General features: G+C 45.4%; 1 protein-coding gene across 3 annotated transcripts in view; it reads right to left on the bottom strand.

Annotated features, from left to right (window-relative positions):
* Positions 1-26,326, bottom strand: part of HEATR6 (HEAT repeat containing 6) — a 1,218,923-nt gene that overhangs the window by 1,038,252 nt on the left and 154,345 nt on the right. For 2 of the 3 annotated variants that reach the window (XM_069614663.1, XM_069614664.1), the window contains exon 4: positions 20,861-20,976. In XM_069614663.1, the coding sequence (XP_069470764.1) occupies positions 20,861-20,976 (116 nt within the window). Of the gene's footprint in view, positions 1-20,860; positions 20,977-21,080; positions 21,219-26,326 lie in introns of those variants that run through there. The other variant, XM_069614665.1, reaches the window with a different exon arrangement.

The raw sequence follows: 26,326 nt of genomic DNA, 5'->3' as shown, positions 1-26,326 counted from the left end.
AACGCAAATGGCAAAAAGACAAAACCCAGGTGAATAGGGCCACCTTGATCCGACACCTGTATCAGTACAAGGCCGAAATCCGGAAATCAAAAAAAGCCCACTACAACTCCCGAATACAAAACTGCAAAAACCCAAGCAAAGAACTCCACAAAAATCATCTCCGAATTCACCCACCCGGCTTGCAACACGACCGTCCCGACTCCCTCACAATCACTGTGTGACTCACTCTCCCTCCACTTCTTCACCACGGCTCTCGAAAGAACAAATACTCTTGCCACCAACCTAGCTCTCTTACATCCTCCAAGCAATTCTCCCCCATACCAGCCACCCCACCAGATGCAACCATTACGCAACCAACGTTTGAATCCTTTAGTCCAATATCGCCAGAGCAATTTCACAAACTTATATCTGCCTGCAAACCATCTGGCTCGCCACTGGACCCTTGCCCAGCCACAACCCTCAAAGAAATTTTCACTTCCACATGCGCAGGTGAACACGCAAGATCCATCATAAACTCCTCCCTTTCCTCTGGTATCTTTCCCGACGCATTCAAAACGGCTTATGTCAAACCTCTAATTAAAAAACCTTCGCTCGACCCTCTCGAGCCCAAAAACTACCGCCCCATCACAAACACCAGATTCCTTGCCAAACTCATTGACCAAACTGCTTACTCCCAACTAAATGCCTTTGTCGAAGCCAACAATCTCCTAGACCCCGCTCAATCAGGTTTCAGAGCCTGTCACGGAACTGAAACCACCCTAACCTCCATTTGGGACGACCTTAAAATGACTGCAGACTCCGCGGGATGTGCGGCACTAATCCTTCTTGACCTATCCGCCGCCTTCGACACAATCAATCACTCAATCCTCCTAGACCGCCTCCACTCCCTAGGAATTCGTGGAACCGCTCTTAAATGGATAGCTTCATTCCTCAAGGATCGGAACCAAATAACAATACTCTCCAACTATACATCCCAAGCTGGACCAGTCGACACGGGAGTCCCACAAGGAGCGTGCCTTTCCGCCCTCCTGTTCAATCTCTACTTGATCACCCTCCCACCAATAATTTGTTCGCACAACATCCTGTGCTACAACTACGCCGACGACACAACTAATTTTAAAACTCCTGAACTCAAAACCCAACTGCAGACCTGACCTGGTCTCCTGCCTCCTTGACATAGAACTCTGGATGACCCAAAGCCACCTCCTATTAAACCCCTTCAAAACGTAAATCATGGTGTGTGGCAACCTGGAACTTCTCCCACAACCACTACCCTGGCCATCTGCCATGGGCAAGTCTCCGACCCCCTCAAGCACAGTGAAAAATCTTGGATGCATCCTTGGCTCTGACCTAACACTTTCGCGCCAAGTCAACAACGTCTCAAAGTCCTGCCACTACCACCTTAAAACCCTTAAGCGCATCTTTCCATATCTCTCCTTTCCCAACAGACTCTCCGCGGTCCAATCAATCGTTATATCAAGATTGGACTACGCAAACCCCCTATACCTCGGAGTCCACGCGTAACAACTGAATAAACTCCAAAGAGCACAGAACGCGGCAGCCAAATTGCTTCTTGCGCTTGGCCCAAGAGACCACATCTCCCCAGCCCTCAAGATGCTGCACTGGCTTCCAGTAGCCCGCAGGGTGACTTTCAAAAACTTGTGCATCTCCCATCGAGCGCTGCATAAAACCGGACCTCAATACCTTCAAGACAAGCTAAAACCCTACAACCCCCCTTGCACCTTAAGATCAAGCTCAGCCGGCCTCCTAGTCATTTCAAAGACAAACTCAATTAGGTTAGGCGAATCATAATTCTCAGCACTGGCCCCCACGCTATGGAACTCACTCCCACCCCACATCCGCCAGACTGAGGATTTAATGGATTTCCGCAAACTGCTGAAAACCTGGCTCTTCCCCCAAAACCAACCTGTACCAAACTAACCCAAACAGACCAACAGCAACTCAATGACACCAATCCACCAAACCGCCTGATGCAAGAAACTGACAGCTAACGACCCCCAATGTAATCTAGAAGGGCAAACAGAATCAAATTAATAAAGTAGATCAAAGCAGTGAAATAGTAAATCATACGGGAACATAAGAGATTTAAGCTCCAGAAATGGATAGAATGCATACGAGTGAACAAAGGGAATGGCGTAGATGAATTATTTAGAACAGATAACTATATAGTTTAAATGAATGTGGGAACCAAATGAATATGTAGACCGAATGAGTGTATGGAATGGATGAACATGTTGAATGGATGAGTGTGTAGAGCGGCTGGATGTGTAAAAGGGACAAGCGTGTAGAGCGGATGAGCGCGAAATACAGGGAAGCGAGGAGAACGCAGAAGTGCGTAAAACAAATGAATGTCAAGAACAGATGAGCGTATACGGGATAAGTGTGTAGAAAGACGAATATGTGAACCTGATGAGTACGTAGAGCACACCAATATGGACAACGCATGAATATAGAAATGTGAAGAATGTGTAGTCCTAGCGAATGTACAAAGCGGAGGAGCGTATAGAGCAGAGGAGCGTATAGAGCAGAGGAGCGTATAGAGCAGAGGAGCGTATAGAGCAGAGGAGCGTACAGAGCAGAGGAGCGTACAGAGCGGAGAAGCGCACAGAGCGGAGAAGCGCACAGAGCAGAGAAGCGCACAGAGCAGAGAAGCGCACAGAGCAGAGAAGCGCACAGAGCGGAGGAGTGCATAGAATACTGGAGTGTATAGAATGCAGAAGAGTATATAGAAGAGTGTATAGAATGCAGAAGAGTGTATAGAATGCAGAAGAGTGGATTGACCGGAAGAGAGGATTGAACGGATAAGAGAATGAGTGGATAGGGCGGATGAATGGATAAAGCGGATGAGCGAACAGAGTGGATGAGAGGACAGAACGGACAAATGGATAAAACAGATGAGAGAACGAGTGGATAATGCGTAGAAGGCGTGAGGGCGTAGAAGGCGTGAGTGCGTCGAGGGGGTCCGTGCGTCGAGGGGGTCCGTGCGTCGAGGGGGTCCGTGCGTCGAGGGGGTCCGTGCGTCGAGGGGGTGAGTGGATGGAGCGGACGAGTGGATAGAACGGATGAGAAAATGAGTGGATTGAGCGGATGAGTGGATGGGAGGATAGAACAGAAATGGATAGAACCGATGAGAGAATTGAGCGGATAAGGCAGATGAGAGGATAAAGCGGATGAGTGTTAGAGCGTATGAGTAGATAAGTGTACAGAGTGGATAAGTGTACAGAGTGGTTAAGTGTACAGAGTGAACAGAGTGAACGAGTGTACAGAACGGATGAAGGTACAGAACAGATGTGTGTAGAGATGAATTTATAGGACAGGATACTGATGTTGAATGCATGAAAGACACGAGTGCTTAAAACAGATGAGTGCAGGGATCAGATAAGTGCATAGAAGGGATGAATGCAAAGAAGGGATGAGTGCCTAGAAGGGTGTATTGCTTGCCAATAGTGCACGGACAGTAATTTATCACCAGTACAGCCGCAGAGCCAATACTTTGAATGCAGGTAGACAACGCAATGACTTACAACCACACGCACACTTGGAGAGTAAGTAGCACTTATACGGCTATTTATTCATAGTTAGGCATATATACAATACAAGCATAGATCAGATAAATCATAGGAAAGACAGTAAATTAGCAAGAATACATCACCATGGGCGTAACTTGACCAAACCTCATCTCGCCAGAAGCGGCTGAAAGACCCCGATAACAGCCAGGCCGAGAGCACAACAGCCCACAGGTATATCGGACCAGGGCGTCCCCCCTCCGACTGAGGTCTTTGTGCTTATCCCGTCTGACCGTTGAGGGTTTCCGCATATATGCCCTCCTCAACAAGGGGTGGCAACTTCTCGAACCTTCTGGCAATGCGCATTGATGGGTGACGGTTGGTTGCCAGACGGTTGGTTGCCAGCCGGGTCAACCGACAGTAACCTCAAGGAGCAAAGCACTTCCCTCTCCTAAACGCCCCGGAAAACTAATCTCATAACTCATCTCAAAACCTTGGCGCAAGCATAGCAAACCAAAACAAACCTCGTTATCAGGTACCAGCTGGCACCTGCGGATCTTCGCTTTCCCAGCGCCGTGTCCTTGGCTGAGAAGGCCTGCATTCCAAACCCATCAGCGAATAACGTTGAAAACATGTTTCGCAAAGCAAGTGCAGCTTTCCACTGAGGCATGGATAAATATCCATTATGGCTCTGAGTTCCCCCAGAATGCACTGCGCACCAGCGCCATGTTTCAGCTCAAACACCACAAAGGGGTGAGTGCATAGATGGGGTGAGTGCGTAAAGGGGGTGAGTGCGTAAAGGGGGTGAGTGCGTAAAGGGGGTGAGCGCGTAAAGGGGGTGAGCGCGTAAAGGGGGTGAGCGCGTAGAGCGGCGAGTGGAGTAGTGGGGTAGAGGGGGTGAGTGGGTACATGCTGGACACCGACAAGAGTGCACACGCGGGGCAAACAAGAGTGGATAGGGGGGCATAGAACGGACTGAAGCGCATTGTATTGCGTAACGTAAAAAGTATGGTTTGGAATGCAGATAACGCTTAAAGAGCATTTAACCCACAATGACTGGAGTACGCATCCGGAGCGCACGGAACGAACTCGAGCACACGCGGTAAGCCGGAACGCATTAATGCGGGACCGAAATGACTGGAACAGACTGGGATGCATGGAGTGGATAGGAGTGCATGGAACAGACTGGTGCACGCGATGTATATAGTATGATTTGGAATGCAGAATAATATCTGAAAGGGTATATAACCCATCTTATCCCACCACCACGCTTACTCTCTCCTTACATCACCACTCAACTAGAACACAGTGATACTATGACACCATTCGGTATAACTATTCTTATACCAACACTCGCCGCTCACTCTACATCAATCTAAGTAACCACTGCTGGTAACACACCCCCCAGCCAGGCGTTCTCCTCAGGCCTAACGCAACCACTTTCGCTCTGGATAAATCCTGCCAGAACGAACACATACTCCTGACTTCTCAATCAGCACACCTACCGCTAGAATGCAGCTATCACACGGATACCGCACGAGCTGCACGCATACCCGGTGCCCACACGCAACGTTTTGACTCCCTCTACTGGTATGAACTTCGGTTCCCAAGGGCGTTCAACCCATCAGCGCCTTCAGACCATACCAATGGTATATAAGGCGCTATATAAATGCAAAATAACAATAACAATAATGACTTATGTTACCAACCCTACATTGGAACACTTTCGTGTTGGTGACCACGATGGTTTATTACAACTAGTGTACTCAACTAAGTAGGCAAGCTGTCTCTGGAGGCTGATGGCAATGAAATCCAACATAGCTAAATCGGCATACAAGAGATAGTTTTTTTTTGTTGGTTTGTTTATGACGAGTCTTTACAAAACCACAAGAAAAAATACAAACAAAAAGAAAATATAAAGGATATGAAAACCACTTTACATTTAAATAAATACAGCATTACAAACATAGCTGACAATATTCTAAAAAATGATATTTCCCTCAGATTACTAGCTCTCACTTCCCATAGTTAAACTTTTAATCTCTAACCTTACATTATTGGGGCTAGACTAAAATTTAAGTAATGACTTCACAAATTTCCAACACATGTAGCACCGCAGATGTTAGTGCAGCGTTATGACCCGAAATTAATCTGTCCCAGAAAAATTCTGAAATGAGGCTTTCTTCATGTTGCACAAATCTCCTGAAGGGAGCTAGGCGTGGGTTCCACGTCCCTTCGCATTCCATCAACAAATGCCTGAGTGTTTGCTTTGCTGGACTGATGCAGACTATGCATAGCTGTTTTACCTCCGTCTCCTTGCTTTCGCCTTGCCAGCACTTCTCCACAGTGTGCCAGGTGTAGCCTTATCCTTCTTAATAAGTTGTTTAAGATAGCTGGAAAGGCAACCTAGTTTTTTTTCACCCTGTAGAAAGGGATTTGTGAAAGAGGACATTCTCATTTTCTCAAATGTTTCTATCCAATCGATAGATTCTAGCTTATTCTTAACTTTCAATGGGTTGGAGAGGAGAGGGTCTATATTGAGGTCAGTCTTTAATTGAAACTCACCTTACTCTCCAACGATGACAAGATTGCAGATCTAGAGTTTAGCATGTGACATCTAATGTGACCATAGAGGGAGGTCTTTTTTCCAATAATAATCTTCCGATATAAGGAGATTAGTCTCCAATTTGCCACACAACCCAATGATTTTAGACCAAGTTCGAATCTAAGACTCCAGCTTGGTGTGCAGGCAGGGAGACCTAGTGCTCTCTTCCAAAGCTGACCTTCGAATACACTCCAATTGACGAACCAAAGTCGTGATCTAGCCTCCAATCAATAAAGAATTACATGAACTATTTTTGCCAGATAATATCTGACAAACAGAGAGATAGAAAACTTACAAAGTTTATGTTTCAGTTTGAGCATTTGTGTTTCACCCTGCGCTTTCTTTGCTGCAACCTCGGCTTCGACTTTGTAGAGGGCGGGAGAGGCATAGATGTTGTATCCCAAGTATTTAACCACCTCTACCCTTTGAATCTTTTGGCCGTCTAGAACCCAATTCGAGTATTTGATTTGGGGGGGGGGGGGGGGGGGGAGTGTTTAAAGACCACGATATTTGGGGGTTTATAGAAAGCTTATTTATTCTTGCGTCCTCACTCAATTTGGTTAACAAATGCTGGAGCCCAATTGCTGTTCTATCTAGCAATACAATGTTGTCTGCATAAGCCAGCCAAAAGATCTTCCTTCCATTCAACTCAGGGCTGGCTAACGCAGACGATTCCAGAGAAATCCCCATGTTCACTAGGAGGAAGAGATTGAAGAAAAGGGGGGCACCTAAACACCCTTGTCTTACCCCCTTTTCTACCTTAATGGTTTCCGAGAGGTGGCCCAACTCGTCCAAGCAGATTCTTAGTTCAGTTTCTCTGTGTAGCTCCACCAGCATTGCCAAAAGTGTTTCGGGTAGTGCCTTAATTTGCACCAAAGTAGAGCCCTATCTATCTGATCAAAGGCTTTTGATAGGTCAGTCCACGTTCCATACAGGCGCCGCGATCAATTTCCCTCTGTCTGCTCGCTTGCCAAATTGAGAACCAAGCCGTTTAGTGCTGTTGACATGCCTTTTCGGTGGCCTGTTTTAAAGCGGGACAGAATATTTAGGTCTTCTGCCCATTGGGTCACTTCTTTTAGCAGACATTTCATGAAGATCTTACTTTCTATGTCGAGCAGAGCTACTGGTCGATAGTTCGCTGCTGCTCGACGAGCCCCACTTTTGAAAAAAGGAATGACTAGTGCAACTTTCCAGGATCTTTTAAGAATCTCGCTGAAGAGGCAAAATAGTAGATATGACCACAATTTAGGCTCATTTTTCAGAATTTGATGTGTCATGCCATTAGGACCTGCTGCCTTTGAAGCCGAAGCCTTGACGATTACCTCTTCAATATCCCCTTCATTAAAGTTCAATTGTCAAGGTGTATGCGGCTTCACTACAAACTGGGAACCATTAGAATCTTTAAAGACTGCTGATAGGTGCTCCACCCACCATCTTTCAGACTAGGTTACACAAAGAACTGCCAGTTCCGCCCTCAAATTGATGAATGCCCAGAAATTCTTTGTTTTCCCTTCTCTAAGCACTTTCAGCACCTGCTCCCCATCATTTTGCATTCGGGAAGCCTTTTGATGAAATGACCACGATTTGTATTTGTTTCTTTCTCTGCTGATTTCTGCTTTGTAAACTTCTGGCGACAGCCCTGCCAACTTAATTTTCCACAGGGCTCTTCTGAGCTCTTTTAATTCTCTGTAGCTCCTCGTCAAAGACGTGGGCGTGCTTTTGCTTAACTATCCCTGTTGGCTCATTAGGGGCTGAAGTTGCCCAAAGAAACTTGGTAAATTTTTGCAGATGGCATTCCGTCTCCCAGATGTTTCTTTGCATCTTTCAGTTGTTTGTTTAAGTTTGCACCTTCGTGCTTATATTTTACCAACCTGATTTTCCCTTTCATACCATTAACCAACTGTTTATTTACATTTAGAGGATAGATAGAAAGGTCAGGGAAGGATAACTCCAATCAACTGTGATCGCTCCCTCCATCGTGCTTCACTGTCATGATAGAGGGCAACGTGTGTAGATACTGAGAAACAAAAATGTAATCTAGGGTTGAAGAGGAGACACCTCTATGCCACCTTGTGGAGACCCGCAGGTCTCCCTCTGCACTGCCGTTTACCATCTTTAGATCCCAGTGGTCCATAAAATCCAGCCACATCCTCCCATTTTTTGACTTTTTTGAAGTAGAATGGTATGTTGGATCACTATTTGACGTTGAGTTCAAAAGAAAGAATGAAGTTTTGAACAGGCGGGGTTCCAATAAATGTTGATTATTACCCATATTGAGACTATGCTGTCCTGAATCAGGTGGGCTCTGCAGGCCTGAATACCAGAAGCGTTTTCATAGATGGGTACATGGTTTTAAATGTTATTTTTTTTAGAGCTATCAGGAGCCCCCCTGAGGGTCTACCTGTCTGCAATGCTGGTAGGCATAGCACGGTAAACCCTTCCAAACTCGGGGGGGAAGAGCTGGAAGGGGGATTCACAAACCATGTTTCCTGCAATAAGATTATGTCTCCCAAATCGAGCAAATAGTCACGCATGCCTCTTACCTTAAAAAGGTACTGGAACCCTGCGTGTTCCAACTAACCACATTGAGACCCTTTCTTCTAAAGCTGCTGGGTATCTTCACCCAATTTCTGCAGAACTTTGGAAAGAATCTCCAGCAGGGAGGTTAATGCATTTCCCTGTAAATTTGCTTCTTTCCTTAAGCCTTTTTCCCTCTTTTCCTGGATCCTCAAGGGACTCCCCCACCCCCCACTTGCCCCACCCCCTTGCGCTGTTTTTTTTAGTGAGTTCTGTGTTACTGATATATTTTGAAACTTCCAGGCCATAAAGCTCAAGTTCTCTCAAGTCACTCAAGATCGCATTTTCTGCACTAGCTGAGGTGAAAGTCACTTCCACAAGGCCTTCTGGGGCCTAGGGCCTAAATACCTTCAACTCTCTTTTCCTAAATATCTTCCTCCTCAAGCTCTTTGCTCATCCGACTCCAACTCCCTCAGGGTCAGCCGCTTCTCCAAGCAACAAGTCGGGAGTAGATCTCTCTCTCTGCGGCAGGGGCCTCCCTCTGGAATAGCCTTCCTGCCTCCCTGAAACTTGAGGAAAACCATCTGCGGTTCCGGAAGCACCTCAAAACCTTCCTCTTTGCTTCCGCTTTCTCTCCCCCTCTCCCCTGCTAATTCTTGAACTGAAACTGCACTGAATCTGCAACTGGGCCACTCTCACCGATCTCGATCCTTGGTCCAGCCACTCTACACTTGCACTGCCTCCCTGGCAACCCCAGCACTGCGGGACTGTCTCTGTATCCCTACAGCCCCCTTCCCAGCACTTGTCTGCACTTACCTTGCACTTGCCACCAGCTGGCCCCATTATTTATCTATTATTCTACCCTGTACTGCACTTTTCCCCCCTCCCTTTCCCCATGCACTTTTCCCCTTCCCCCTACCCATGCACTGCGTGATCTGAGTGACACCTGGCCTAGTAGGATTGTTGTCTGTCTTCCCTCTGTTCCCCCCTCCCTGCCTCGTCGCGCCTTGAAAAACACTTGTGTATAGGTGCGTTACAAATGCCATATCATATCATTATCATATCACAAGGAAAGGGTCTTGGGCCAAGGGAAATATCTCAATATCATCTGAGGAGAACAAGTACACATTTTTCACTTCGACTATTCCTAAAATCACAGACCAACTTAATGATTTGTGCTATCTAACTTTGGCTAAGAGTCTTAACCAAACTCTTGGAATAGCATAGTCTTTTAAATCTCTTGTTATAGGCATTGTAGTCATTTGAGCCGTTGTCCGAGGTGCAATGCCATGGTTTTCTTGATTAGATTGAACAATGATTGACACAGATTTCCCTTGGCCGTTATGCATACAGTCTATTTTTGTTCGCTTTGAGCAGTCGTGGTCCATAACTTTGTCAACCACTGTAGATGTTTGCTTTGCCAAATTTTCAGTCATTTTTTTTTGCTTGCCAAAAAGATCAGGGCCAACTTTGTTGGTTTTGCTACATACAGTTGATAAGTCATTGGTCACAACATTCTTTTGCAGCAGGGAGGATTTTTAAAGAAAATGGGCGCCCATCTTACATTGCCTGATAAACTGTTCCTAGGGCAGTTTGCGGCTAAAGGGTTGGCGATCTGGTTGCTTTCTTCAGTTCTCGATCTTCCGGTTTTGTTCTCACCCGGAACACCCTCTGAGTTGCTGGTTTGTCTATGCCTTAGATCTGTTTGAAGGCCAATGCGTATATTCATGGTTTTGACAGTCTCGACTGTACTTGCGCACAAAATACTTTTGACCTCTGATGCCATTCTTGGCTTTCCCCCGGCTTCTTCTTTCTTTTGGCTCGCCAGTTTTTTCCGATCGATCGGCTGCAACTCGCCTTCCACTAGGATTCCTGTGTCGTTTTTGTGAATGAGAGCTGGAATTTCCTGCTGATGGGTGGCTATGTCTATACCAAATGGTAGTAGAGTTGTTTTGACTTCAATTTTTTCTGATTCCTCTTTGGTTTCGATTGCACCACTTTTGATCTTTTCCTTCCTGCTTGCCGCTTTCTCATATTCCTTCTGCTTCTTGACCTCTGATAATATGCGGGCTGCCAACCCGATTCGACATCTATCTGCTTTTCTATTACCTTCGGAGATTGTATTTGTGTCGTCGCCCCGGTAGTTTCCAATTCGCCATCTGCTACATTCGCCAATCTCTGGAATTCCTCCAGTACTGCTTCTGAGAGAGTTGTGTCGTCAAAAGACTGGTCCCGAGTAATGTCCTCCTTTTCTTCCGCTGCCTGCGGGGCAGGGTTTTCTTTCAGGAGTTGAATTAGTTCTCCCAGGAGTCTTATTTTCCTCATCTTTTTAAAATATTATTTAGCATAGATTATATTGAGGAAATATCAAAACCCTGCTTAACCAATTCCAATCTCAGATCTCTAAATGGTAAGACCATGTTGGTGTGGATTCCACCAGTGTGGATTCACATGACGCCACCTCATTTGTCATTTCCAGAAGTGTGCCTGCCTGTGAATTGACTTCTGATTTCAGCAGTTCAAAGACTGTAACTAAAGAGTTCAAAACAAAGTTTAGGGCCTTCAAGGTGTCTATATTCGGCTCATTTTTTCTGTAGGAGGATCTAAGTTGGCGATATCTTCTTGCACTTTTGAATTATGCAATGGTTCTTTCGGGAAATGAAGGTAAGAAGGTAGATTTAACCTTAAGGACCGTCCTTATAGAAGATTGTATAAGGAGGCTTGCAGGACAAGGCCTGAAGTTCACTCACTCTTTGGGCTGATGTGATGGCCACTAAAAGGATTGTCTTTAAAGTTAACAACCTTAAAAGGACAGGAATGGCTAGTCTCAAAAGGAGCACACATTAGAAATTTCAACACCAAGTTCAGATCCATTTTTGAAATGGGACGGGAGGAAATTTGCGAGTGCTTTTAAGAATTGTCTCATTAGTGGGATCTCGAAGAAAGATACCTCTTCAGAGGAGCACTTAAAAGTAGAGCGCGCTGCTAGATACCCCTTAATTGTACCAACCTATAGCCCCAGATTGACCAGGTGTAATAAGAATGATAACACAATAGGTGTACTTCATGTAAAAGTATCCACATTTTTATACCTGCACCAGCTGCAGAACTTGTTCCAACGGCAGCGGTACAAGGATTTTGTTGCTGGCCACCTTGCCAAAAGCAAATTCTCCATTTCGTCATCCGGGAGGTCCCAATCATTGTATCTCAACCTCTCAGAAACCATGCGTGAAGGTTGAGTGTCTTGACCTCTGGATGGAGAACCAGACCCTCCTCTCTCTCAAGAAGGTCCTCCCTTTGTGGAAGACATATTAGAGGGAAGATGGACATGTCCAGAACGTCCTCCTGGCCCAATCGGGAGCAATTAGGTTGATGGATTTCCTGAACCTCCTTGACCTTCTGATGACTTGAGGAATGACAGAGACTGGGGGAAACGCATACAGGAGTTGAAACTCCCAGTCCACTATGAATGTGTCCCCTAGAGCTCCTCTTAGGGGAAATTCCCTTGAGCAGTACCGCTCGCACTTCCGTTTGACATCGGTCACAAACAGATCCACTTGAGGGGTTCCCTAAAGGGTGAAGATCTCTTGAAGGACTTCCTGAGCTCTGCCTGATCAGAGTGTCCGCATCCGTATTCTCCACTCCGGCTAGGTGAACTGCCGATAGGGAGATTTCTTATTGAATTGCAGAGACCAGAAATGCATTGCTTTTCTGCACAGTGGTAGCGACCCTATGCCTCTCTCTTGAGGTAGTACATGGCCACTGTGTTGTATGTCATTATCACAACATTCTTTCCCCGCACAGAGGGCAGAAAGGCCTTCAGCGCTTGTCTGATTGTCCTCAGTGCCAAAAGGTTGATATGTAGTTTGGACTCCGATGGAGACCAACGATTGCAGATTGTCAGATTGATGGTATGTGCTCCCCACCCTGTGAGTGAGGCGTCCGTTACTATCTTGATCTCCGGCCATGGCTGCCAAAAAAACTCTTCCTTTAGAATGTTGTCCTTGCAGGCCCACCAAAGGAGATCCTGTGCAACCCTGCTTGGAACATGAAGGAGATCTGGCATCCTGCCTGAGAATTGAGACCATCGAGTCCTGCGAGCCCAATGGAGAGATCTCATTAACAGGCGCACCTCTGGCACCAGAAAAATGCAGGATGCCATAAAGCAGAGCAACCTCAAAGTCGAAGGCCGGAAAACGCTGGGCACGTTGGAATTTGAGACCATCTGCAGAATGTCTTGAGCTCTCACTTCTGGTGGTGAGGCTTTTACCAGGGATGCATCTAGGACTGCTCAAATGAATTAGAGCCTTTGAGATCGTATCATGGGGGACTTCTTTATGTTGAGGGAGAAGCCCAGTCTGTGAATGGAGTGACAGGTGGAGCGGAGATGTTCCAGGGCCTGCTCGGAGGAATTAGCCCTGATCAGCCAATCGTCCAGGTAGGGGTATATGTGTATCCCCCCCGCCTCCTCCTCTCCTGGGACTTTCTGCCACCAGTGCCATCAACTTGGTGAAAAACCTCGGGCGAGGTCAGCCCAAATGGCACAACTCAAAACTGATAATGAGAACCGCCAAAGGCGAATCTCAGGTATTGTCTGTGCTTGTGATGGATTGGCACATGAAAGTAAGCATCATGAAGGTCCAATGATACCATTGAGTCCTGAAGCTGGAGGACCTCAAGGATCTGAGAAAGGGTAGCCATCTTGAACTTGTCCTTCCTAAAGAACTTGTTCAAGTTTCTTAAGTTCGAAGATGGGGCTGACTCCTCCGTCCTATTTGGGAATCAGGAAGTAGGAGAGGGAGGTCTGGGGGAGTACACTGGTACTGGTCTATAGCACCTTTCTCTAGCAGGGTGAAGATTTCCTGCAAAAGGAGCAGATCTGGAACTTTGAAAGAGCTGGTCCCAGGTGGTTGACGGAGGCTTTTTAGAAAAGGAAGGCAGTAACCCTGGGCAACTGTTTGCAATGCCCATGCATCTGAAGTAATGCCTCGACATTCTTTCAGATGCAGCGAGAGTCTGCCTCCCACTGGGGTCTTGTGAACCAAGGCCTCAGAGGTTGAGGCATCTGGAGCAGTGGCTGATGGTAAAGTAGCCGCTGCTTGGGCAGTCTTGGTACCTCTTCCCCGTCCACCATGGGGGAATATTATTTGACCTCTTCGATTACACAGTCCTCTCCCCCTTCCAACTGAAGAGTAAAAGCGAAAGGACCTACCCCTTCAAGGTGGCCCAGTGGGGCGGTTTTGTGGCGGTCTAATAACAGCACCAAGGGATTTGGCTGCTGCTTTGGAGGTCTGCAGTTTCTCCAGGCTTTCGTCAGCCTTACTACCAAATAAATGTGTGCCATCAAAGGGCATGTTCTGGAATGCACATCTGGAGCAAAATCGGACTGTCTCAACCAGGCGAATCTGCGATTTGCTGTAATAGCCGCCATTGACCTGCTGGGACTGTCAGCAGTGTCGAGATCTGTCTGGAGGGATTTGCACATCACGTCCTTCCCATCCTCGACTAGATTTCAAAATCTGTCTATTTAGTCCCCTTCAGGGATATGCTCAGCCGTCATTGCTATACATTCCCAAATTGTGTGAGTGAACCTGGCCAACGTAAACGTAGCATTCACCAACTTTAGGGCCATACTCCCCGAGGAGAAAACCTTGGCCAAAGATTTGTAATGCTGGTCATCTCTGTCTGGGGGAATAGTTGGGTATGCATTTTATTTTGAGGTGGATGTGGCAGCCTGTCCTACCAAATTTTCAGGAGTCGGATGTTTGGTAAGATAACTGGGGTCACTACTGGACGCACTGTATTTGGCTGTTTGCTTTTTATTTACTGCTGGAATTAACTGTGGCGTCTCCCAGCTTGCATTTATTCGCCTTTGCAGAGCCACATGAAAGGGAAGAAGAGGATCCTCCTCGGGTCCTTTATCAAGGATATCTGTAAGATCATCCGGCTCATATATTGGTGTGGATCTTTTCCACCCCATGTATTCCACCACCCTGGACATTAAATGTAAGACCCATCTGCATGGTCAGGAGGATCAGCTCTCCCAAATTCTAATTCTAAGGACATATCTAGTTCACTTGCGTTTTGCAGCGACTCCGGTAGAGTCCTCCATTCCTCTGATATCAAGGGTTCAGGTGCCCCAGGTGTTCCATATTGTAGGCCAAAGGGACATGGATCATCAGAGGAATGCTCTAACTCCTCATAAATAGAAGAAAGGGACTGAAAGAAATACTTTCTTGGTAGGGGTTTCAGTAATCCTTGTTGGTGTCGCTGAATGTTTCGATGCCGTCGTCGAGGGCTTAGACGCTTGCCGCATCAAGGACTTTTTAGGGCCCGACGAGTAGTCTTTCAGCGCTGATGGAATTGACCACTTCTTTCTCGAAGGAGATTTGTCTCGACTCGAGAGATCCTTCGACCGCTCTCAAGGAGATTTTACCTGGCCTCCCGGGCCCGAGGGCGTACAGGTTTTGCTGTCATCTTTTTTCTTATCTAGTTTTTCGACCTAGGCATGGCTTTCATGAATCTTCCAGGGGGGTCAAGGCTGCATTCTCAAATACTTTCATAATTGTTACTCTGAATATTTCCCACTCACCCGGAGAGGCTGATTTCGTCAGGCATTTGACCCGTACTGGGGAGGAACTCGATGACGAAGACAGCGACCTATGGTGCCTTTTCTTCGAACGCTGTGAAGATGACGTGTGGTGAGAACCACTGCGTGATCTTGATGCTTGCGTCTCCTTTGAACTATGAGAAATATTTCTCGTCTCATCTGAAGACTGTCTTTTCGATGGAGTCATTGATGGGGATTTAGACCTAACTGCCGCTAGTTTTCCTCTTCGCTCTATCAGGGCTTTCGCTGTCATCGATAGGCAGGTGAGTAGAAGGTAGCATCAGAGGAACCCAGGCACCACAGACTCATCCGATGAGGGTCCGTAAGGGACATCTTCACGCAGGTGAGTAGAAGGTAGCATCAGAGGAACCCAGGCACCACAGACTCATCCGATGAGGGTCCGTAAGGGACATCTTCACCCTAGTCCTGGCACTTCTTAAACCCCTATCTCAGAGTTGAACATGCAGATGAAGATGCCATTCTAATGATTTTTATCCAAGATTCTCGTAGGGAACCGAAGCGCACTGTATCCAACGCGATCGCTTTCGCAGGAAAACAGAACTGAAGCCAATGGTTGCCACGCATGCTTTGTGCCATCGATGTCGACATTGAGACGGAGGCCTACGAGAGACATTGAGTCGACAGGCATCGGTGTGCAGCGCCGTCTGCTGGGGAAACTATTTCTGAAGCAGCTGAAACTGGACATGGAAATGTCATAAGATGAGGAATACGTGGGAGGACACAATCCATTCGAAATGGACAGTAGCCAGCCTCTATAGGTGGAACCAACAGAATACAACCCCCCACAATAAGTAAGAGGCCGTAGCTAAGACACCATTTGTTGCAGCTTTTGTACATGAGGGCTACACTTAGCCACCTCTGTAGCATAGCTGTTGACCACAGTTAAGTACTGCTTGGGGGACAATAGACTGAGGTAAAGCCTCAAGGTATAAATCAACTGCCCCCACCACTGCCCCCCACCTCTCCACCAGACTTGCCACTCGCAAGTTCCTGGTTACAATGATCTAAATTCAAAGTAGCAGTTGTAACCAAGGTTGGTTTCGGAGCTGGCATTATGGCGTTAATCAAATTAGCTGAGTAGATTGAATCCCTAGCGATGATAGATGGTGATTCCAGTACCACAGGCTCCACAGCACTCACTTTAGAGGTAGATCCCTCAAAATTACCAAGCATTTCCAACACAACTATATACATTCACCAGAAGGTTTACTTACAAGACATCCCTAAATGACTAACCAGGTGAAACAGGCGAGTACTCAGATTTAGGTAAAACGATAAGCGCAAAAAAAGTGGTGATGGCTAGAAGGTTTAGAATTAATCTTAAAACCTCTGGCAACTGCTCTGGGCAACCCTCCTGACCATTGTTATTCGCCTGCAAAGCCATTACAGAAAGAACAAATACCACATGCAAATAAGGCTTGCTTCCACCCCCAAAGGGGCAATCCAGCCCAAACTGCTAAGTTACATCCCTTCTGCAAGGGACCACAAGCATATTCAGAAATGTTTCGGTCTCATCACCTTTTGGTTATAGTTTGTCTCCCTATGTGAGAAGGTATGCCCAGATGTGGGTCCCTTGCTCGCTGCGCCATAGGGAATCAAGCTGCACCTCACCGGTGGGCTCCAGCGGGCGTGCCTGGGGTTCCTTGTGTTTCCATGCAGAAGGGACCTGGCGTAGCAGTTTGGGAAGGGCTGCTCCCATTGGTGGCAGCACCCAACTGATTTGCATGTGGCTGGACACCTTTTGTAATGGCACTGACGGGCTAAAAAACAGTGGAGTGGAAGGTTGCCCAGAGCAGTGCCAGTGGTTCAGATTAATTGAAAACCTTTCACCCATCACTTTTTTGGTTGTAGGTAAAACTAAGAACCAGTCACAAGTACAACTGCCTTTCTTAACAAGCCCAGCCCAGAGATGTATGCGGCCTAATGCCCAAAAGTCACAGGTTCCAAAACAAGATTTCTCACAGGAAGGAGTTCTTTATAGGGATGCAATGTGCTTGTGGTGGTGATTCAAAATAGTTCAAAACTATTTCAAAGTCCAGCAACAATTTGTCAGAAGGCAGTAAGTTATCCACTCTCAGTTCGCAGGCAACGACTGGCGTCCTTCCAGTCACCGTTAAAGAAACAGCTCCAGGATAGGTTCCCATGATGATGGGAAGTTGGAGAAGGCGACTTATGGCACTCGCTGGTGACCACCAAAGTTCTGGGCTTGAACACGTAGACATTGAAACTAGCTGGTCCCAGTAGTCTAAAGGGCTGAAGCAACAGCAAGGGTCTTCTGAGATCAGGCAGAGGAGCAGGGCTTCAACAGGCCATTCACTTGAGGGGATGCTGGTCCACTGCAGAAGTCGTCTTCCGGTCGTCAACGGGCTGCTCTTCTTCAAATGATTCTTGGCTCATACGTAGATCTGAAGATTGGCGGCAGGAGTCCTCCTGTTATCCAGCACTGGAGCTGAAAGCAAGTCTAAGCCCACCAATGGAAAGGATCTGCACCATTCAAACAGCCAGTAGTCGTCCCATCGGGGACAGCCACTGGTTTCACATCCGCACCAGCAGCAAACTTTCTGGCACCAAGGATGTGGACTCGAACTAGATAGTCCCAATCCCCTTGCTGGGCCACACAAAGGCTCACTGGCCCCTAAAAGCAGCAATTTTCCTGGGCATGTACATGACCTTATAGGGGAGTTCCTAACATGGGAAGGCAGGAAGAAGGCCCAACTACAATATGGCCAAAGAAAATCTCATTTTAGGACACTAGCCACATTTAGTACACATATGAGGTAAATGCAAAGTGCACATGAAAAATAAAGCACACATAGTAAGAATGTATCTGCTGCCACCAGCTTGTCTTTAGGCACTTCTAAAAGTAACCCAAAATACCCAGTGTAAAAAGTTATGGAGATACAAAACTATACCCATTGCACTGCACTGTAAAAATACAGGAATTCAAAAGGGAAACAGTTTCTCAGTACCGACAGTCTGAAGACTAGTCAAGTGTCCTCATAACAAATTAGCAAAAGGCAAGGGAAGTGAAGCTATTGGCTTTACTTCCCTTCAAAAATTCAGGTCTGAATGAAAAACAGCAAAAATAAGGGGGTCCCATAGAAAACTATAGAGGGAAAGTTGAAAAAAGAAAATCTTTTCCAACACCTGACAAGAGTATGTCCAAGTGAGATTTGAAACTGCCACATAACAAAACAGACACAGGTGAACTAGCTGACATGTTGAACTGTAAACACAATCTGGTGACCCGCTGGACTGGCACACTGTTTAGGGTCCAGCGTTTCAATTTTTGTACATTGGTATCCACTTAGCTAGTACATACCTTGCGCAGTCACATGTGGAAAACCACATACTTATTGCACTATTAGTGGATTAAAGGGCCTGTCATTGAGATTTCTGTGCAAAGTGGTCAGGAGTCAACCTCTCTCATCCACAGCCATGTCAATGAAGCATTCATGTGCCCGCCTGAGTTGAGTGCAGCTCGTTATTCACCTGTGAGGGTCCACCTTCAAAGCCTTCTCTCCATTTTATTTTTCCCCCCACTGCGGTTTATAGGCTACCATTGGCCTCAAATGGATGCGATGAGTTGCAGTTTTGAATCCTAGCACGGGTCAATGGCAGCTCTCTGGTGAAGGTGGAACCCTATGACCCCTATAGTTTTACCTTCTCCCAAAACCGCTGCCTGAATTGCTAGCCTGCTTATCCATGCTGAGCCATGCTGTTACATTGTGATTAGTAATTCGGCCTCCAATTTCCGATTGGACTTTTTGGGATGCTAAATGGCTCACCAAACAATCTCAGCAGGAGGTGGGCACCAAGGGTTGTAGTTTTTTGCAACAATATGCCTTCCAACAAGAACAGACTACTCCTACTAAAATGTTGTCTGGACAATTCGTCACTACGGATGATGAAACCCCCATCAGGCTTAACGAAATGATCATAGAATTAAAGGCTAGTCGCAAAAAGCGCTCATCTCAAATAGATGGTATAGCATCAAGATTGCACGATGTAGAAGCTAGGCTGACAGAGCTCACAGGGCCAGACGCATGTGACTGAGAAGCAAGATTATATATCATGGCTTCTTTTATTGTATACACTCCGAGTCTGCGGTTTGAGAACACCATACACACTTTTTTTAACCTTACTGATATTGAAATGGGGAGTATGTGTGTGGGGCAGTGGGGTAAACTTCTTCAATTACGCTTGTTCATCCCACGCCCCTCTGAATGTGCTATATTCTAACCGCAATTAGATGCCATCTTCTCTGGTAGATTGCTATGTATTCATATACGTTAATTTGAAAAACGAAAAATAAAAACGATCATTAAAAAAGAAAATGCGTTTAGGTCATGTCATGCTGTCCTACGTGGTGATACTTGATGATACGTTTGTTTTGCTGTTCCACAATGTATGATATTGCCTTGCAGTGATGGTATGTACTTCTGTACCATGCCTGGTTCTTTGCTAAAATCATTAACACAACGCTTGGCCTCTCAGCACTAACACTACCTAGGGCATCCGGACTACATGTCACAGGTACTGAGCAAAAACCCATAAGTGTTTAAAGCTGGGCCCATGCATAAAATGTAATTCTGCAAGCTGTGCCTTCACAAATTACTTGATCCCGCTTTAAAGAGCTGAAGAGAAGAAGGAGTGGCCACTCATCACTTTGACGCAGGACTCAAAAGAATGAGATCTGCTGAAGTTAAGACACTTCAGGAAGCTAAGAGAATGAGGGAACTTGTTCCTGCCTACTGAACCTGCTCTAACTTTCACCAAATAGCAGGCCAGATTTGGACCAACGCACACTTGGCAGAGCAACAGTGGCTAGGGGACCCATAGACCTTTCCCTCAGTGTAAAGAGTGAGATTACCAGTTACACAGCACTATGTACAGGGGAGCAGATTCCCAATCTGTGCACTAAAACTGTGGAACCCCATATCCATCAACATCAGACTTGCTCTCACCCTGATGCAATTGAGAAAAGTCATCAAGACCCTCCTCTTAAAGAAGCACATTTGTTACACCCTGTATGATATGCCCACCTCACAACCCTGCCCAGCCTAGTGTTCCTCCTGATAACCACCATCTGGAGCAGATTCCACTGGTCCACCCGCACACCTCCTTTCACACTGCTACATGTCCCCCACCTACCTGTATATATTAACTATGCCCACCATACCCTAAATACTAGGCTGCTTAAAAATTATACATTTTAAGGACTGTTACCCCCATGTAACCATCTAATGTATGCCCATAACCCCTACCAATGTACAGCCTCCGTTACTTGTCAAAGCTAGGTTTACATTCAGTGATTAAACTACATTGAAAAATGGTTGCTCGTCTACTTGCATGCCACTGTTCATTGCATAGTCAAAAGCACATACAATACAGGTTATTTGTGTATTCAGAAAAAAGTTCTTACAAATCACTGACAGTGATGGGCTATTTAGGAAAGAAGCCAAGTTACCAAAAGAGAAAACATAATTTGAACCCAGGGATCGGTTAGAAGGTGGGAAGCCCTCTCAGCTTAAAAATATACACACACATCAATGGAACAGGGGAACTTGAATCACATACCTCAGACATAGGTTTGCCATACTGTGCACTGCTGCCCTAAACAGTTCAGGATCAGGATGAGCGAGATCGCAAAACTGCAGCAAAATGCCAGATTTTCCCAGCAAGTCTGTGTGATACTATAAAGACAATTACAAAACAGGAATATTGTGTTAATTTTAAATGCAATAGCTACCAAATACTGTACTTTTACAAAACAAACAAAAAGCATAGGTAAACATACTCCAAGACGTTCAACTTGGTTACGTTTTTCTTAGACAACACATGGCAGAACCCCATAACAGGTGGATTGTAACCTGAAGCAGAGGGCAAGCTAGGTCTGTGGGAAGCAGCTGTCAAAGCAAGCTGAAACCACTGTGGTAGCCAGGCCAGACATCATTATGACATCACCAGCAACGACTATGGAGTCACAGCAGGAGAGAGATGACATTGCTGCAGCGACCTGGAGAGGATCAGGACAATAATCGCTCTCAGAAAAGGGATACCCTACCGATTAAAGGAGGACAAAAGAGAAATTCCAATGAATAAAAGGAGGACTGAAGCTTTACAAAAATTCAACGGGTGTTGTCAGTTTTCAAAACCCTTTACCCAAATGTAGTTTTCATGTAAGAGATAATCTGCCAGTATACAATTATCTGGTAAAGTGTCACATTACTTTAAAATAAAAACTCTTGTACATAGTGAGCTATTTTATAATTAGAAATGTAACTCGTTCAAAGAAAATCCAGCATCTGACACAAAATATTGCTACAAATGCACCAAGGAAATTGAAAAAGGCTTAACATAAGATAAATGTGTGGAGGATGGACACGGTCATGACAGAAGGTTGAATTGGTTTATTGCAAACAGCGGTAAGGGAAACGAAGATGTCTCCCAGCAATCGCAACTGTCTCGGACACCCACGAGTTCTAGAGCTGCCACGCAGGGGCTCTAGAACTCATACATAACATCTCCCCCCCCATAAGACTACGAAGGAACAGAGTGGCGGGTGGAGCAGGGAAGGATGAGCATGGTGGGGTGGTGGGGTCATGACACAACTGATCATACATTTTAAATCATAAATATAATCTGTGCGTTTTTGAATGTGTATTCTTTGTTCCAACAAGGAACAACGCACAACCCTTTTTTTTACTCCATTCAGTAAATTTCAATAGTAAATATAATCTTTGTTCCAGCCAGGAGCTCTTCTTCCTTCTCACTCTAGTAGATCTTCCTCCTCCATTTCTATGGGATGATGTGGGCATGTCATGGAGTCTTGGAACAAAAATGTCATCACTTCCACTTTCTTCACTTTCTTTTCCCTGGGTGGTATGAGCAGTTGATAAGTCTCCTTGTAGAGATCCAGTGCCTACTCCTTTTTCAGCAGGGACAATGTCATCACATGACCATTTTGTGCAATCCCCGAGTTGGACACTTTTGTCCTGCATCCTTTATTTTTTGTTTTTCGCTGTATTTAGATAAACCCTTTACCACTCCTTGTGGTTTTTTTTTACCTGTACCCAATCTCCTACATTATACAGAGCATTTCGGACATCTTTTGCTCTGTCGTAACGCTCCTTGTATTTGTGTTGTTTCTCCTGCACTTTGTTCAGTATGTTCTCCATGTCTATGTTTCTGACATGTCTCTTCACTGTCCAAAATGTATTTAGTCTATTGCACGATGTTCTACCTCTCATCATTATGAATGGTTCGACACCTGTGGAGGACATATGCGTTGAGTGTTTCTTTAAATGTATTTTTCTATGGCATAGTGAGTCAAATGCTATAATTACATCATTACCCTCCTGTATTTGTTTGAGTACACATCCCAAACCAATGCCACCATCTTCAGTGTGGGTGCTCCTTTCATCTTTGCTTTTATTTCCATAAATTCCTTCTGGCATTGTTTGGACCATTCAAATGGCATGTTTTTTTCATGAGTGTTCTCATATTTTCTGTCATGTCTGAAAAATTCGGAACAAACTTTGAATAGTATTCAGCCACCCCTAAAAATGAGCATAGTTGATCTTTATTCATTGGTGGTGGTATCTTCGAAATGGTCTCCATCAGTTTTGCTTGGAGCTGCATTCCATCTCTCGTTACAACATGTCCCAGATGTCACCTCTGCTACTTTAATTTGACATTTTTCCAGTTTGAGTGCAAGTCCTCTTTCTCTAATCGTTTGTAGTACTCCTAGCATTTTTGCATTGTGTTCTTCCTCAGGCATTCCTTCTAGACAACTGAACAGCTGCTGCATCTGCCTTTAGAAAATGGCAGCTGTCGAAGCCAAACCAAATGCCATTCTTCTAAATCTAAAAGCTCCCAATGGTGTTACAAATGAGGTAAGATGTTATTTTGATCCTTCCCCACGTACGATCTGATCATCGTCAGTAAAATCTCATTAATGTTAGGGAGGGGGTGTCTATCAATCCATATGCTGGCGTTGAGGTCTTGCAAGTCTACGCACATTCTGATGGTGTCGTCTGCTTTGCTAACAATTACTACTGGAGCCAGCCATTCGGAGGATTCGATGGGTTCAATTATTTGCTCATTGCACAACATTTTAAGTTGTTTGCGTAGGGCATCTTTTGTTCCTACTGGAATGTTGCGTACTTTGTGTACAGTCGGTTTGGCATCCCTTTTCAATATTATACACTGTTGAAACCCTTTTAGTTCACCAATAGTGTTGGTAAATAATTCCAGAAACATTTCTAATAGTTTCTCTTGTAAAAGATTGACTTGTTCGTTGACACTCAAAATGGGTTGAGCTTCACCATGTATTTTCATTTGCAAAGTGGATTGTTCGTCCCACCCTACGATGGAAGATCCAATCTTAGCTACATATAATTTACAATATGTGCATCCATCGCTAAATTTAAGATGAACCCACTTGTAGCCAACAATGCAGATGGGACTTTTACCATAACCAACGGCTGTGACATTCACATCTCTTAATTCCTTCACATCTCCTCCTAGTGTTCCAGTGTACACATCAGTCCATCATGGTGTAAGGGGAACCGGTGCCAATCATAATTTGTAAAGCATGGGCATTTACTGTTAACTTCTCCCATGGCTCTTTTTTAGTGTGGTTGTTGACTGCTAGGATAATTGTCAGCATCTCCCTCTCTTGCACTATGGGGAGGAGGCTACTCGGTCCTCCCATCTCCTCTATGCTTTTACAGTGTTCCTCTGTTCCTTCCGCCCGAGTTTCTGCATGCTCCCCCATAGTGCCCTATTAAGATGCATTTGAAAAATTCTACTATGGTGGCGGGACATTCTTTTACTCCCTCGGCATGTCTGAAGCAGCCACAGCGTTAACATCTAGAATTGGTTTGGCTATACACTATTGGCATTTTCAGACCAGTTTCCTTTTGTTCTTGGCCCGTGCAGACCCTTTCTTATCATTGATATTTCAGTATTCTCGTTCCCTTGGTCATCGATCACGGACTGTACTTTCTCTGTGGAGACACACTGTTCTTTCTGTTGGATTGTGTTGCTGCACTTATTTCCAGATCTATTGGTCTAGCGATCTCTATTGCTTGCTCTAAAGTGGGATCTTTTTCTTGCCACAGGCGCTGTTGAGTGTGTGAATCTGCTGTGTGTAGCACTAGCTGGTTTCTGATGTACTCTTCTGCTACAACAGTGAATTTGCATGTTGCTATTAATCCTCTGAAAGCCGCTATTTAGTTGTCAACTGACCACCCTTTCTTGTGAAGAAATAATAACAGTCACGGAGGGCATTGGTCTGGTTACTAAAGTGTCGCTCCAACTTCACCATAGCCGAGTCATATTTCTTGGGTGATGCTGAGGCAGCATCACCGCCCCCTTATTGTGATGCCAAGTCTGGTAACATGCAGAAAATTCACAATCCTTCATACCCAGGCAGTTTAGGAGGGACGCTTCCTTGACGTCATCATTGATATGATATGGCATTTGATATGATATGGCATTTGTAACGCGCCTATACACAAGCGTTTCAAGTGTTTCAAGGCGCGACTAGCATTAAACTTTGCTCCCCCAATGACTCGTAAATATACCTGAAATTAGTCTGTCCATTGTTCCCAAGGGATTGGGGGTTCTCCAGGATTGGCCAGAAAGGAGCAAGGGAGTGTCACACTCTGCATGGTGTGTAGATGTTGTAATAGTTTTGTTATTGGGTGGCGTGCATGAAGCCTCTTTATTTTTTGTTCATTTTATTTTTTTATTTCTCACGTATGTGTTATTTTTTATCTCTCTCATTGCAGTCTTTTTTTTTTTTTTTTTTTTTAGCAGTTCATTCTTCCCATTGTGGCTCTGGTGGGTTGTTGATCCTCTGTTAATATCCCAGGAGCGTTACTCACCATGTTGTGTCCTGCTGCACTACACGCTTTCCATGTAGCACACGTTCCCAGGGCAATGTTGGTTGGTGATGCTCGATGTGCGTGCATGTGCTGTGGTTGGCGCACTGATATGATACATCACGCGGGGCGCGTGCATGGGGTTGGGGCACAGGGATGCCCTTATCAAAACATGACAGGGGGGCGGAGCAGGGTTTGATGTGAGATGAGTGCGGCAGCGCGCTGGCAGCACTGGTGTCTTCTTCTCCTACCCTCAGTTTGTGGTTTTCCCTCCTGCTCTCCCTCGCACACCGCTATCCCTTTCTGCTTCCTGTCGCAGTTGAAGCTAGTGAGCTACTCGACAGTATCCCTGCCGTGGTCCCCCGCATTCCATCCTCGTCGCCAATTTGTTGAGGATGGACACGGACATGATGGTCGAATTGGTTTATTGCAAGGGGGACCGCAGCAGCGGTAATGGAGACGATGTCACAGCAACCACAACCGTCTATCTGCCACCCGCGAGATCTAGAGCTGCCACGCAGGGGCTCTAGAACTCATATACATAACAATATGGCATAGAAATATATGAGTGCACGGCATAGTCTGCTTTCTACTTACAACCTCAAACAATATTTACATTTGTGATGGTGCGACCGATAATCTGATGATGCAAATGATCTCCCAGCTCCGATTATCAACAGATTGTTGTAGGCTTCTGTCTAAATATGGATTTTAGTTTCACACCATATCATTGTTTTATTGACCGATCAGGAAACTTTACTCACTTTTTATGTTTTTACAACTGGTTTGTTCTGTGATGGGCTAGGTAGCACCAGCCTTTGGGCACGAGTACAAACACTTTTTTTAATGCATAAAGCACAGTACAGCATAAATACCTGCACAACAGAAATTTTAGATAGCATTTCCCCACGGATGGTAACCACACCATGCACAAAAGAGACCTGGTCGGAAAAGGTTCACTCTGGACTTAATTACTACGCGGCATAAAGTCAGGAACTTAGAAAGACGTTGCCATCATTCATAGGACATCAATGCCCTTGTAGAATTAAAACACCAATATAATTACAAAAGAAGAAAAAAAAAAAGAAAAAACACTTTACTACAGCCAGAAAATAGATTCTGCATCTAACTCTGCCCACAAACTGCTCATAGT

This window comes from Ambystoma mexicanum, chromosome 9 (assembly GCF_040938575.1).
Source record: "Ambystoma mexicanum isolate Mex_15411 chromosome 9, UKY_AmexF1_1, whole genome shotgun sequence".
NCBI lineage: Eukaryota > Metazoa > Chordata > Amphibia > Caudata > Ambystomatidae > Ambystoma > Ambystoma mexicanum.
Note: the sequence above shows the minus strand (reverse complement) of the source record. Positions and strands in the feature narration are given on the sequence as shown.